At 34.0% G+C, this 16,373-nt stretch overlaps 1 protein-coding gene across 16 annotated transcripts in view; it reads right to left on the bottom strand.

The window, feature by feature from the left end:
- LOC126765668 (uncharacterized) overlaps positions 1-16,373 on the bottom strand; it is a 528,704-nt gene that overhangs the window by 497,878 nt on the left and 14,453 nt on the right. For 13 of the 16 annotated variants that reach the window (XR_007668512.1, XM_050483268.1, XM_050483264.1 and 10 more), the window contains 7 exons: positions 16,180-16,335; positions 14,036-14,573; positions 13,018-13,113; positions 11,976-12,212; positions 10,901-11,164; positions 9,254-10,302; positions 460-700 (listed from right to left, as the gene is read on the bottom strand). Coding sequence is in view for 15 of the 16 variants with exons in the window: in XM_050483268.1 (XP_050339225.1) it covers positions 460-700; positions 9,254-10,302; positions 10,901-11,164; positions 11,976-12,212; positions 13,018-13,113; positions 14,036-14,573; positions 16,180-16,335 (2,581 nt within the window). In the remaining variant the exon portion in view is untranslated. Of the gene's footprint in view, positions 1-459; positions 701-2,709; positions 5,769-9,253; positions 10,303-10,900; positions 11,165-11,975; positions 12,213-13,017; positions 13,114-14,035; positions 14,574-16,179; positions 16,336-16,373 lie in introns of those variants that run through there. The other 3 variants (XM_050483267.1, XM_050483272.1, XM_050483277.1) reach the window with 2 other exon arrangements.

Below are 16,373 nucleotides of genomic sequence, written 5' to 3'. Positions count from 1 at the left end.
CTGGTGAAAATATTCAAAGAGTGAAGGATATGGTCTTTGAAAATTGTCAGGCAAATGTTATAGACAAGCTCGACATCTCTCGTGAGTCCGTTCGAATGATTTTGGCTGATTCTTTTTCGAAAGGAGTCTCTTTGAACATAGTTGATTATGCGAATTGAGATCCCACATTTATGGAGAGCATTATAACTACCGATGACACACATACAAACAAGTCAACAATCTTCGGAATGAAACCCGTTTTCAGTCGATGGAAGAAATAAAACAAAATTCGCTAAAGGAGCTGAAGGCCATCCCAAAAAGTGCTTAAGAAAAGTGTTTCGAGGACTTAAAAAATTGTTGGCATAAGTGAGGATCACTTTGAAGGTGACCAAATAAATATTGGTTAATTAAATATGTTTCCCTTTATTTACAATTTCCGGGTAATTGTCACAATGTATACATGAATTGTTTGTTGCTTACCATCTTCCATTAATATCACTGGAGTGTTTTCAGAGTTTGTGCTAGACACTGATTGTGGCATCATGCTAAACTCATCTTCCATAAGGAACGGCGGGTTCCATCGTGGCCGTGGTGTAGACCGATGAGATGCATTTGATGCACCAGTGATCGGCGATGAATACAAACTTAGGTTAGTCGGACTGATAACCCCGGAAATGGTCGAGATTGAACTAGTGTAGCCAAGAATCTGTGAAAAATGTTTCTAGGAAGTTAATAACATAATCGTTACTCTTATTATAAAATTTGCGTAACAGACAATTAAATAGGATATTAAAAAGGCGTTGCAATGATTTTTATGGAGCTATTTTACGTGGGGGGTTAGGGTAGTCAAAATTTTAACAAAATCGATTTGTGTCAGATTAGCGTAAAGAATTATATTTTAAAAATTTAAAGTAAGCCCGATAAATAATTTCCGAGCTATTTAATAATTAATTAATTTCCGTAAAACAATATTAAATGAACTGTTGACCACTTTTGTAGATTATTAAATTCCCTAAAAGAATAAATTTCCATTTTTACTACTCATTAATTTTTTCAAATTCAAAAAACATCCAAACAAAATAGGAAAATATTCCTATGTAATTTATATAGGAAATCAAAATTACAATGCATCACCTGTTTACGTTAATATTAAGAGCGCAAAATTTACCATAATTTCTATATCCAAACTTTGTGGCAAGCTTAATATACCCTGGCTTGTCACGAAGTTTATACAAAATATATTAAATGATAGGCATGATTAGTTGAGCAAATTTAGCTACGTCCTATTGTCTGTCTGTAAGATATTTACGCGAACTTGCTCTTCACTTTTGTATATGTATTAAAGTGATTCAAAAAATTTTATTTTTTTTTCGTTTGGTACTCGGAAAAATAGGTTCCTAGACACCTCTAAGAAAGCCTCTCCAATCATGAGTTCTTAATTGTAACGGGAAGGTCCTCCTACATACAGTTTTCTATTTTTTCTTATTATCAGATAGAAAAATTTATATCTCGCTGCCAACTACTTGAAAAATATCTTGTTCATTAGATTTTGTAGGAATCGCCACGATGTTTTTTTCGTAAACCCAACCGTTTGAAAGATATTAACAGTTGAAGTTTGATTATTCTTGGGAAAATTTTTTATTTCTTATGAATTTTATAACTCAATAAAAAAAATCATTATGAATAATGAAACTTATAGGTTTTTGGAGAGGCTTTTTTAGAAGTGTCTAGGAACCTATTTTTCAGAGTACCAAACGAAAAAAAAATTTTTTTTTGATCCACCTTAATATGCATTGATGTTTGACGATGAATATCTCGTAAACGCTTAACTTAATCGAAAAATCATATGAGACCATTTTTATAGAGCAGTAAATTTCCTACAAAATTATGAGTTTCATCATTCATAATAATTTTTTTTCATTAAGTTATAAAATTCATAAGAAATAAAAAATTTGCCCAAAAATAATCAAATTTTAACTGTTAATATATTTTAAACGTTTGGGTTTACGAAAAAATCATAGTAAACCTTTTTTGTAGAGCATTCAATTTCCCACAAAATCTAAGAATCAAGATATTTTTTCAAGTGGTTGGAAGCGAGATATAAATTTTTCTATCTGATAATAAGAAAAAATAGAAAACTGTATGTAGGAGGACCTTCCCCTTACAATTAAAAACTCATGTTTGGAGAGGCTTTCTTAGAGGTGTCTAGGAACCTATTTTTCCGAGTACGAAACGAAAAAAAAATTTTTTTTTTGAATCACCCTAATATGTATGTATGTCATACAAAGTATTCGATCAAAATCAAGTTCTATTAAGGAATATTTTGTTTTTGTGAAGAGTATTATAGCTACGGTACGCCCGAAATTAATTTTTTTTTTCTCTTGCATCATGTTGCTACAGAGTATATTGCTTTTGTTCACCTGACGGTTGTTTATACCACCAAAAGCGGAACGAGATTGAAATAGGATTATGTATACATAAATAATCACGGATGACGAGAAGAGTTGAAATCAAGATGACTATCTGTCCGTCCGTCCGTCCGTATGTGGGTGCAATTAAAAATTAACATATCTTGATGAAACTGGGTGCACATGTTCCTTGACAAAAAATGGAAGGACTGGTGTTTCTTACAATTGTGTGAAAATTTATGAAATCAAATAATAACACTCTCCATATAACGGTTTTGTTAAAAACTACTTAAAGTACAATGACTCTTTCATTATTAGTGCCTTTAAAGTTTGTCAGTCCCTAGGTACTGAATATGTTGACCGCAGTGCCTATAGCTCACTTTTTACCGAAAACATTTCCTGATAATAAGTAGTATTTCTTATCCCCCATATACCACATAAAAAGATTTTCGAACTTTCGGGTGACATAATACCACATCTATCTTTCAATATATAAGTTATCTCAATGAAAACGAAAGAGCTTATTTTACTCATTACAGTGTATCTTTTTTATGTTTGATACATTAATGAAACCCTGACTTAGAATGGAACTGGTCTATGTATAGCTTGGCCTAAGCCTCGACGTTTCCTTCTGGGTGTTACAAACTCTATGGAAAACTCAATATACCCTGCTCATGGTATAAGTATTAAAAATATTTAAAACGGTATGACTACTTTTATAATGTATTTTCAATCAAAACTGAAAATAATAATAATACTTTTGAAGGAAAATCGCAAAAAGCTGCCAATTTTTTAATATTAAATAATAGCTTAAGCTAACAAATAGTAAGACGAAATAATAATTAATTAAATTTATAAATAATAATAAATTAATGGTAAAAGTGATAAAAATTTCGGAATTTAAAATTGATCTATAAAAGGACTAACCTAACATAATCGGTAAGGTTACCATATCGGTCTCAGTCAAAATCAGTCCCGTTGCATATGTACAAAAATACGCTCGCAATTTGCGTTGTGACCAGGGATAGACAACAAATACTGAACTATTATCAAGATTTCGGAAAACGACTCAGAGTTCTTATTAGCTTTGAAGAATGGACACAGCTGGTCATTAACAGATTGCGAAAAAATTCCTCTGATATTTTTCGGTCCTCTTTTTTTGACTTCAAGAACGCATTCAAATTTGCCAACTGATCGATCAATTTGTTGTCGTCAATATGAACATTTTTCGAGTCTAAAAACTGAAGATTTAAATTAAACCACAAAATATTAGGCGTAAAAAATTGCCCATTCCGGATTCGGATTCAATTTATGATATATACATAAATGTTGTGAACACACCGGTGATTTGTAAATAATATAAGAAAATTCCGCAAATTCGAGTCGAGACATGTGTGAGACATTTCCATGCGACGGTATACATGTACATATGTATGATGGCGATATCATGTGGTGTGCGTTCCAAAACTCAACCGAGTTCAACTCGTGCAGGAATTTTATGCCCCTATTGCGGTTTTCAACCCAACTGCATTTTAGTCGAAGTTTAAAACTTCGGTATTGCCGACATCAACTCAATCTGTCAAAAAAAATTGCAGTTGAAGTATGATGGAACTTCAACTTTTTTTTGGTATTGCGGTTTTCAACTTTGTATCGGGTGATTTTTTAAGAGCTTGATAACTTTTTTTTAAAAAAAAACGCATAAAATTTGCAAAATCTCATCGGTTCTTTATTTGAAACGTTAGATTGGTTCATGACATTTACTTTTTGAAGATAATTTCATTTAAATGTTGACCGCGGCTGCGTCTTAGGTGGTGAATTGTGAAAGTCCAATTTTGGGCAACTTTTTCGAGCATTTCGGCCGGAATAGCCCGAATTTCTTCGGAAATGTTGTCTTCCAAAGCTGGAATAGTTGCTGGCTTATTTCTGTAGACTTTAGACTTGACGTAGCCCCACAAAAAATAGTCTAAAGGCGTTAAATCGCATGATCTTGGTGGCCAACTTACGGGTCCATTTCTTGAGATGAATTGTTCTCCGAAGTTTTCCCTCAAAATGGCCATAGAATCGCGAGCTGTGTGGCATGTAGCGCCATCTTGTTGAAACCACATGTCAACCAAGTTCAGTTCTTCCATTTTTGGCAACAAAAAGTTTGTTAGCATCGAACGATAGCGATCGCCATTCACCGTAACGTTGCGTCCAACAGCATCTTTGAAAAAATACGGTCCAATGATTCCACCAGCGTACAAACCACACCAAACAGTGCATTTTTCGGGATGCATGGGCAGTTGGCCACCAAGATCATGCGATTTAACGCCTTTAGACTATTTTTTGTGGGGCTACGTCAAGTCTAAAGTCTACAGAAATAAGCCAGCAACTATTCCAGCTTTGGAAGACAACATTTACGAAGAAATTCGGGCTATTCCGGCCGAAATGCTCGAAAAAGTTGCCCAAAATTGACTTTCCGAATGGACCACCTAAGACGCAGCCGCGGTCAACATTTAAATGAAATTATCTTCAAAAAGTAAATGTCATGAACCAATCTAACGTTTCAAATAAAGAACCGATGAGATTTTGCAAATTTTATGCGTTTTTTTTTTAAAAAGTTATCAAGCTCTTAAAAAATCACCCGATACAAGTGGGGTTGACTAGTATATAAATAAACTTCAACTGTTTAGTAGCAGTTGAAGTTCAACATTCGTGCAGTGAAATACAAAAAAATATTAAAGAAAAGTGGAGAACAGGTAAAATAACTATTTTAATTAATGTTAAATTAATTTTAATTAATATTTTTTATAAATTTTCAGAAAAAATAAAGTTACAACAAAAAAGCAATTCGAAAAAATGGTGGAGTTAATGGAGAAGTTTTCAGAAGTAGAAAGAGGAAAGCCCCAATTTGGAAACATTAAATTCAAAATCAAAGAATTGTGGGAGAGTGTGGCACTACAGTTAAATTGTTTAGGGCCACGAAGCAGAACTGCCTACGAATGGGGACGAGTCAGTTATGGCTATGACATTAAAAATATTAACTAAAAATAAAATTTTTTTATTAGGTGTGGATTCACTATAAGTCAAATCTAAAGAAAAAACTTGCCAACAACAGGAATAACTACCTTGCGACTGGTGGTGGACCGTCGCAAGAGCAGTCGCTGAGCCCAGTGGAAGAGAGCGTGGCCCAGCTTATTCAATTAAGGGAAGCAGTTGCACCAAGTGGGCCAGCATTTGGTGTGGAGAATATACCTCCTACTGTCGCCGATGTGCCCCTTGAACGCTCGCCATTGTCCACTCCAGTTGTGCAGGAACGCCCGACTCCTTCCAGGAGAGTTCAGTTAAGGAGGGTGAACAATTGCATGGAGTCGGAAAGGCTGCAACTCCTTTAAACCCAGGCTGAAACGCAACAGCAAATTAAAAAAAAAAATTGGATAGTTGGAGAAATCTGTACATAAATCTTATACTCTCCAAAAAGAAGCTTTCGATTTAAAAAAATGAAAATCGAGATATACGAAAGGAAAGCAAACGAGGCGCATGAACTCCATGCACTTAAAATTGAGGTGCAGCGCCTCAAAATTGCTAAATTAAAATCTTCGCAAAGATTTGAATTTTATTTTGGTTATTTAACACAAGAAGTAATATTTTTTTTATTTTATCATTCTGGAATGAAGTGATATTTTATATTTTTGTACCATAGTTTAAGTTTACATTAAAAAATGAAGTGATATTGTTAATTAATGAATTTATTTAAATAAAATTTAAGTATATGCCTGAATAAATAGCACATTAGAAATGAAATTTAATATTTTAATTATTTAGAGGAAAGTCATAATATTATTGCGAAGTATTCGAGTCGTATCCTCTTCTTCTCTTTCTATGTCCAAAACATCATTGGTCATTGTAGTATTTGAAGTAGATGGTATTTCTTCCGGAGAATCCACTTGAAAGTGTTGGCAAATATTGTGCAATGCGCAACAAGCATTCACAATTTGCGTAGCTTTTTCAGGAGTGTAATGTAAACCTCGTACAGATAAAAGACATCGAAATCTACTATTGAGTACACCAATTGTCCGCTCTACAATATTCCGGGCCCTTGAGTGTACATACTGTATTGTAGCTTGCTTAGAGTGAAGAAGCTTTCGCCAAGCGATAAGGCGTCATTAAAAATTTGTGCAGAGGATAGCCAGCGTCGCCTAAGAAATTACATTACGCCAATTATTTAGCAATAAATACGATAAAGTCTTACCCAAGATCCAAGTGTTATTCTGTATGTTGTTCTGTAAATGCACATTCAAATCGCTAATATTGAAAACAAAAGAGTCATGATTTGCGCTTGCATGCCTAGCATCTACATACCGAATAGACATTTTAGAATCACAAAGCTAAAAATTTTAAGAAATTATACCATTTTGTTTCTAATATAATATAATTCAGATTTTATACATACAGTAATCACGTTCAAACTGTAGTAGCCCTTTCTGTTAAGATAAAGATGATGCACTTCTTTTCTTGGTGAGATTATGCGAACATGAGTCCCGTCGATGCAACCAACTACTCCCGGGAAAGCACTTTTTGAATAAAATGAAACTTTTGAAGCGTTTTGCTTCTTCACAGTCATTTGAATTTTAATCCATTAGGCACAAATACGTTGTTCAATTATATTTAGAACCTCTTTAATTACTAAAGATATCGTAGATTGCGCCAACCCAATGTTAAAATCATTTCCACTGCATTTTTGATAACCACCGTCAGCAAGGAAACGCAGAGTTGCGCATAATTTTAATATATGTAGGAGGTATGGCCGTTCCTCGCACACGTTTGCGGAAATGTTCCTTCATCTTATTCAGTAAAAAACAAAATGCTTCTTTATTTAATCGAAAATAACTTATGAATCTGCAACAAATATTATTAAAAAGCCACTCAATTGTGAAAAAACTATGGCTTACTTTGCATTTGGAAGCTCCAATGGATTTGAGTGATCACGAAGGCTTTTTCGTATACGTAGCACATCAATTTTGCCCCCAATATTTTCGTCATTTTAATATAAATCAAAACTTATATCCATTTTTTATTTATTTTAATGTTTATTCACTTTTTCGCGAGCGACAACTGAATTCAATTGTTTAAATATGTCGTTTACAAAATTTTAGCTGTTTCACTATCTGTCAAATTTCCCTTTCTTAGGTTGGCGACGCCAATCATACTTCGACTGAACTTAGTTGAAGTTCGCAATACCGTAAAAGAGTTTGGTTGATCTGAAGTTGAATTGCCTTAACTTCAATTCGACCAAGTCGGGTTGAAAACCGCAATAGGGGCATTATACCAAAAAAAACCTGTGCGAGTTGAACACGGTCGAGTTTTGGAACGCAACCATGAATTCTTGTAAATGCCTAAATCCTACGCGTGGCGCGCAAATTCAAAACGCCCAAATAGACTAAAACGATATGCTCACTTTTTTCAGGCACTAGCTAAAAAAAAATAATAATTAAAAAAATCGCCAATTCAGGAAGAAACCAGAGATTTTTCACGAAACTCAGGGAATCACTGCCGAAGGTCAAAATCAGGGAATATGGTAACCCTACATGATCGGCCAGCTTGAATGACGGCTGTATGCTAAAGTAATTAAAGCTAAAGAATTCGAATATTGTTGCGTTGCTCAGTCAGTGCCAAATTGTGTGAAGATTCTTGTCTTTGCTAAATTTGAACAAATGCTGTTAGCTTGGTTAAAAGTAAAGAAAGGGTTGAAGACTATATAAAATGTAAACAAATATGTCATTGAGCCCATAAATGTAAACTTCTTATTACTCGGAACCGCCAATATCGGACCACTATCAGATATAGCTGCCAAAAGGATCGTCAAAATCAAATTCATGTACAGAAAACTCTTGTATTTGACAAGATATTTTCACGTTATTTAGCATGAATTACCCTCAGTCCTTTTTTTACGCGATCTCTTTTTACGCTATTTCACTTTAACGCGGTTATTTTTGCAGCGCAAATTCCTTTTTTTACGCGAATTTCTCACTTTAACGCGATTGCTTTTTTTCGTTTTTTGCTTGGTCTTAAACTTTCAGCAGAATTGGAAAATTACTTTGTAGCAAATGATACTGATGCCGAACGTGCACGAATTTTTCAAAAAGAATTGAGTCTCCGCATGTTAAGATATAAAGAACTACATCGGAATTTCTTACTATTGATTCTGATACAAATTCTAGTGATATCAGTGCCGGCCATCAAAATAAGCGGATAAGAATAATTTCCACTACGGATAATGACAGTGATTAAACAGCATTCAACGGTTTTTTCAATAAATCTACCTACTTTCTATTTTCTTCTCTTTTATATATGGTTTTTGTTTTGTATTTTCATTTTGATATGAATGAATAAATCATAAGCCTGAAATTTGAAACTTATTGTATTATTTTTGAATATTTTTTTGCACGTATATTTTGTTATACGCGATATTTTTTACATTCGGAACCAATTCGTCAGTTAATATGGGAAAACTAATTTTTACGCGATTAGTGGCAGAACCAAAAATCGCGTAAAAAAAGGACTGAGTGTATTGACAAAGGCAACACAAAAATCTACGAATATATTCGGATCACTATAGCATATAGCTGACAAACAAACTGAACGATCAATATCAATATAAAGATTTTTTTTATTCTATAAAAATTGCTACTGTAAAGGGTATTAGAGTCTCGGTGCATCTTAAGGTTTTCTTAGTTTTTCCTCGTTCCGGACGACGGTATCTACGGAAAAGTTTTAACAAGTGTTTTTTCGCCCACCCAAGTGTAAAGAAAATGTAAATATTATTATTATGCGTTAATAAATATTTGATTAAACACAAATAATAAAAAATAATAATGTATACTTACTGGAGTAGTTTGTGAATGGAAATGATTGAAATACTCCCGACTAGTGGCTGTTGAGTACGACTGGGTGCCAAAGCGACCAATTGTCGAGGATTTTGTGCTACGTACAACATCTATATGTTCTTGAGGACTTATCGGAGGTGGTGACGAACCAGCCACTACAATATCAGTTGAACTACTACTGCTATTATTGCTACCACTAGTAGCAGATGTGTTTTTTTGCATATTGGAAGTGGGTACGGTAACCGCATCTGTTGTACTCGAAACCGAAGTAGTATTACCGTTACCTTCACTAGTGTTCGTAGATGTGTTCACCGTCAAGATTTGACCACTTGAGTCACCGTGCTCGACTGCGACATGTTGAGGATGTGCTAGCGTCTGGCACCGAGTCTGATGTTGATTTTGGTGATCCTGCTGTGTTTGCTGATGCCTGGATGATTCCTTACCCGATTGATTGGAGTTTGGAGGTGTTGCAGATAATGGTGGTGATTCTACCATCGTCAAACCACCTGTGGACCTAATTATCGCAACTGGACGCGCCATTGGTGGCAAAGGTGGCGGAGGTAACATCGTACTGTACTGTTGATAATGAGAGGGTTGTGCGGATGGCGCTGCGGAGGATAATTTTGGATTACGACTAGATGATGGCCCTTCTGTAGAAACCGTTTGTAACTGGAAGTGACTTTGAAGATGTGGCGGGGGATGAATTTCATTAATTTGAGCATTACTATTTCCGGTTTCTTGGCAAACATAGGTAACAAACTCGGACATATCATGTCCACTTACAACTTCGGAAGAATATTTTGAAATAGAAGCAGCAGCAGCTGCTGCAGCCGCTGCCGCAGCTACTGAAATTTGTGAACCATGACTGTGTAAGTTTTGTTGGTGTTCCTGGTGTTGAGATTGTTGCCTTTGAGGATGATGGTTATGCTGAGTACTGCTATTACTGGAATCTGATAGACCATTTGAGCTATTATGTAAATGATAGTACATTGTACCAGGGCTCACTGAATTTGCAACCAATGCAGACGTTACATTGTGTTGGATCAACACTGAAATGAATTTTAAATGGAATAAAATTAAACATTTATGTAATTATTGGGTAGTCGAAAAAGTCTTTTCGTATTTTTGCAGTCGTATATCTCTAGTGCTACCAATAACATTGTGCCATGCCATATAGTGTTGGAAAGGTGAGCTTTAAGCTTCATTTAACCAAAAAAAATTCAATTCGGGGAAGTTGAAAAAAAGTTACAGCTGTTCAAAAATGAGTGGAAACTATGAAGAAATTGGCTATATTTTGAAATATTTATATAAAAAAAGAAAGAATGCCTCGCAAGCCACCAGTGAAATTTGTGAAGTTTACGGTGACAATCCTGTATCAGTTCGTGTAGCACAACAATGGTTCGCTCGCTTCCGTTCTGGAAATTTCGGAATTTCGATTTACACAGATGAAAGTTTTACACTGATCGAATAATGTCTCTAGCGGAAAAATGGCAAAAAGTAGTCGATCAAAATGGTACATATTTGTTTATTTATTTATTATTATAAATATAAAAAAATAGGTCGAAGTTTGATTAGAAAGACGAAAATACTTCAACGACTACCATATAATTATATTCAATACGTTTAGTTCAAATTTTGAAAATTTACCTTCGTTCGGTCGCACTTGACTCATATTTAATAATGAGCGGTTTAGTGAAGGCGGATATCGCTGAAGCATTGATATATCGCTTGATTGAATACTTGCACCCGTTGAATCATTTGGACGCAAAATCACAGAAAAACCACCACCACTGCCGTTATTTCCTCCAACATCAGGCGAAGTACACGTGTCAGTTTTACATGCTGCTGCTCCTTGGGTTCGCAAGAGGGGAGATGGCGGCAAATGCATACTTCGTGCATCAACAAAGTCAACTATTTTCGAAAGTAATTAAATAATATATTACACAATTTTTCAAAGCAAATTACAATGGATATCGGTTATCTGATGAATCGCTTTTACGCAATTTTGGGTATTTGCAAAATTTTTATATTTCAACGAATTATGCACCTTGTAATTATATAAAATAGGTTGCTTGAACGCAAATCATTTATAGGCAAATATCGCATTTATGGAAACAATTTTTCGTTACCCACAAATTTTGATCGGTTTAAAATTTTTTAATTTAGCGGCAAATAATTAGTAATTGTTTTAGAAAATGACATTTCATGTTCAAGTTGGTAAAACTAAGTAAAATTAAATCAAGTCATTTCATTTCGGCAGGCATTGACAAAATTCAAGATACAGACGAGAAAAGCAGAAATTATGAACGGTGCAAACTTGACACGAATACATTCAATGCGGGAATGAACTTGTATACTTTGGAGCCATGTCCCACCAGGATATTGTTGCGGACGTATTGGCAGTCCATTTCAATTTAACTAATGATAAGGAAGTGTTCATGCAATATCATACTTATATAAAACATCCCTCAACGTAGAAGGTGTTGCCGGGCTTAGATTCGCTGCGTAACTATTTGTTTTTCATAACATTGATGCTTACATGCTTTTGAAAACATTGGAAATATAATACTAGAAATGAAATGAAATGATTGCGTGTGTGCATAGAATTTGCATATAAACGAATAACTCTTGTTTACAAATACCGTCTTATGCTATTTTTTTACGTTATAACAATTGCATATAACCGAAATGTACTGTATTTTCTTTTTGTCAGAATCCTTACTACTGTACCCAGCCGGAACAATCATAGAAGAGCTGGAGGTAGCTGATCGGCCAGAATCCGTGTTTGCTGACATATTATTCGTCGCTATCAAGTTACCAGGGACATCTACACCAACGCCAATTGATGGTGGTGGCAACTGATATGTGTTGCATTCATAGGTTCCGGCGGAATTTTCCAACTTAATATGACTAGCATTTGTGGATAGTAAATCATTACTTGCCTCATCAAGAATAGATGCTATGCAATAGAAAAAAATTCAATTTAGTTTTTCTCCTCACACAGCTTCTTATTAACTCATATGTACATGATATAGATATATCTAAATGTTTTGACATAAATCGAGTACACTCAGTCCTTTTTTTACGCGATCTCTTTTTACGCTATTTCACTTTAACGCGGTTATTTTTGCAGCGCAAATTCCTTTTTTTACGCGAATTTCTCACTTTAACGCGATTGCTTTTTTTCGTTTTTTGCTTGGTCTTAAACTTTCAGCAGAATTGGAAAATTACTTTGTAGCAAATGATACTGATGCCGAACGTGCACGAATTTTTCAAAAAGAATTGAGTCTTGGCATGTTAAGATATAAAGAACTACATCGGAATTTCTTACTATTGATTCTGATACAAATTCTAGTGATATCAGTGCCGGCCATCAAAATAAGCGGCTAAGAATAATTTCCACTACGGATAATGACAGTGATTAAACAGCATTCAACGGTTTTTTCAATAAATCTACCTACTTTCTATTTTCTTCTCTTTTATATATGGTTTTTGTTTTGTATTTTTATTTTGATATGAATGAATAAATCATAAGCCTGAAATTTGAAACTTATTGTATTATTTTTGAATATTTTTTTGCACGTATATTTTGTTATACGCGATATTTTTTACATTCGGAACCAATTCGTCAGTTAATATGGGAAAACTAACCATTTTTACGCGATTTTTTTTTACGCGATTAGTGGCAGAACCAAAAATCGCGTAAAAAAAGGACTGAGTGTATATTCCTGCATACAAATATGTATGTTAATCTGTAAGCCTACCTTTAGAGAGACTCCACAATTCCTTCGATGAAAAAACACCAGTAGCCAATATTATATCGTTACATACAACTCCATTGTAAGGATTGTGGCTGTAACCTAATTTTATGTAAAACTAATTAGTTAATACTAATTTTTTTTCTTCAGAGAAAAGTATTTAAAGAATATAGTTTTTAAAATTGCTCCTCAAGCTTAACAACGCTAACATTCCGTCAAAAACAAAGCCTTAATGTTTGTTAAGACAAGCCTATTTCGTAAGGAAATCTGTTGGAAATCATTCACTAGTTTTAAAATTAGCAGAAACTATAAGAACTATATTTTTTTGTTTTTATTCAATATACTATATACTGTATACATCAAATGACCTACTGATGAAATATTTTATATAGCATTTCATAAGGCACAATATTAAAATTAAATTAACAACTAATATGAATTAAATCTGTCCATGTCTTTCTTTACTGAGCACAAGTCATAAAGAATATTTAATTTTAACAATAATTAAAAACTCAAAACGAAAATGGAATAAACGGAATTAATAAAAATACTCCTAGCAAACGCATGTACTACACATATACATATATACTGTACATATATTAGAGTGATTCAAAAAAAATTTTTTTTTTTCGTTTCGTACTCGGAAAAATAGGTTCCTAGACACCTCTAAGAAAGCCTCTCCAAACATGAGTTTTTAATTGTAATATCTTTTAAACGTTTGGGCTTATGAAAAAATCATTATAGACCTTTTTTTGTAGAGCATTCAATTTCCTACAAAATTCAAGGAACAAGATATTTTTTGAAGTAGTTGGAAGCGAGATATAAATTTTTCAATCTGATAATAAGAAAAAATAGAAAACTGTATTTAGGAGGACCTTCCCGTTACAATTAAAAACTCATGTTTGGAGAGGCTTTCTTAGAGGTGTCTAAGAACCTATTTTTCCAAGTACGAAACGAAAAAAAAAAAATTTTTTTTTTGAATCACTCTAATGTATATAGTTAAGTATGGAGAAGCTTTTATTACCTTTCTCTTTGCGTGCTTCACCATCTTTCTTAATTTTGTTCATATTGTTATTACTGCCATTAGTGTTGCTATTGGCGTTATCATGGGTGTGTTCATTGTTATATGAGAATAATGCTATTGATGTAGGCGGCGGTGACGACGGAGTTGGGCTGTGAAGTGGATCATGTGTATTGATGAAATTCGCTAAATACAAGTCCAGTTCGCGAACAGATACATTAATGTGATAAGGATTTACACATAAGCTAGGGTGTGTACATTCGGGATTTTTTTCCAGTCGTTCTCCATCTGTGCTTTCAAGCGGTATCGCCTTAAAAAGTATGACCATAACCAAATCCAAACGCCACACCTTATCTGCCTGTCGTAAGCAGTCGATTCGTCGCATTTTTCCTTTTTGATCAGGATTCGAAAGAACACAAATCGATTTTCGTTTGCCGGTGATGGATTGCACGAAATCTTCTCGGCATTCCTGAGTAATATCTTTACGTAGTTTTCCTAATAACCGGGACGCCCACTTTTGTTTCACCTCCGCTTTTTCGTTCTATTGCATAAATATACTTATATAGTTTTTCAAAGAAAAATAGATATAAAATGTAAAAATAAACGCTGTTAAAGAATTTTGTTTCACCTACGAAAATAAGTGCAACATCTCAATCAAAAACTACCTAGGTAAATAAGTTATTCTAAGTATCAGGTTATATGCTTCCAACTTACTTTAATAACGAAGAATAAAACCTTTAGCGGAATTTAATGTAAGTTAAATTAAATACATTATAATGAATGTATGTATTATATCTCGATTCGAAATTTACGAAGATATTTAACAGCTCTCTCTAATATATTTAAGGTTATTACATGAAGCTGGTAGAAGAAAAAAAGCTTCGAATTGCGACGCCAAAAAATTCACTTATGAATATTATGAATTTATACTATATTTGCTGCTCACCATCCAGGACTTATTACCAAGTAAGAATAATAATAACTATTATATATAAATTGTAAGCAAAAAGCACCCGGAAATTGTAATCTAATTCCCCGGGTAAATGATATTTCAAATAATGTATTTTGCTAAGTTGGTAGGACTGTCCTTAATTACTATGCCAAATATGAGAGCGATATGTCAACCAGTTTGCATTGCGATTTTTACAATGGATAAAAAAATCGAACAAAGAATTTATCTCAAATTTTGTATTTCTAACCACATTTCGTGTGCTGAATCGTTGCGAATGTTGGAAAAGGCTTACGGTGATTCAATTTTATCTAAAACACAAGCCTACGAGTGATACAAAGCCTTCAAAGACGGTCGAGAGATCGTTAAAGACATGTGCTGAATGACCTTCGACCTCTTCAACTGATGAAAATATTCAAAGAGTGAAGGATACGGTCTTTGAAAATTGTCAGGCAAATGTTATAGACAAGCTAGACATCTCTCGTGAGTCTGTTCGAATGATTTTGGCTGAATTTTTTTCGAAAATAGTCTCTTTGAACATAGTTGATTATGCGAATTGCGATCCCACATTTATGGAGAGCATTATAACTGCCGACGACACACACATGCAAATAAGTCAACAATCATCGGAATGAAACCCGTTTTCAGTTGATCGAAGAAATAAAACAAAATTCGCTAACGGAGCAGAAGGCCTTCCCAAAAACTGCTTATGAAAAATGTTTCGAGGACTGGAAAAAGACAAAATAAATGTTAATGAATAATTAAATATTTTGCGTTTTATTTACAATTTCCAATGTAAATCCTATTCGTAGGTGCTGGCAAACTTTACTATTAATTAGAGCATGAAATATTTCCAGCATTCGCCAAAACTACATTTTAAGCAAGTAAGGAAGGGCTAGGTTCGGATGTAATCAAACATTTTATACACTCCCAACCAAAGCCAGGGAAATACTCAAGAGTGGCAAAACATTATACTAAACAAGTTAGGTACTGGAAAGTTAACCGGAAAGTCGAAAATCTTTAGATTAGGTATACTTATATGCATATATAAGGTATGAACTGCTTTAAATCTTCCTGCTGTGATACTTTTTACTAAACTCGAGTTTTGTAACTAAAATTTGATTATTTCACATTACAAAGTCACAAAATAAAGTGAGTGTTTCAATATTATTTGGGAAATGTTAAAAGTAGATCTTACTTGTAGTTCATCCTTGCAATGTCGCTCCTCCTCCAGTGACATACGTTTTTCATGTTTTTTGTAATACTTTCGCTTGGCAGCTTGCAAATTGAACCACGAATACGAAAACGATTTGACAAACGGCAAGAGAGCCTCAATGAACGGATGAAATTCATCCTATGTTGACGTGTTTAGTAGCACAGAATTCGTGAAAG

Source organism: Bactrocera neohumeralis, unplaced genomic scaffold (genome assembly GCF_024586455.1).
Source record: "Bactrocera neohumeralis isolate Rockhampton unplaced genomic scaffold, APGP_CSIRO_Bneo_wtdbg2-racon-allhic-juicebox.fasta_v2 cluster11, whole genome shotgun sequence".
NCBI classification, from domain to species: domain Eukaryota; kingdom Metazoa; phylum Arthropoda; class Insecta; order Diptera; family Tephritidae; genus Bactrocera; species Bactrocera neohumeralis.
Note: the sequence above shows the minus strand (reverse complement) of the source record. Positions and strands in the feature narration are given on the sequence as shown.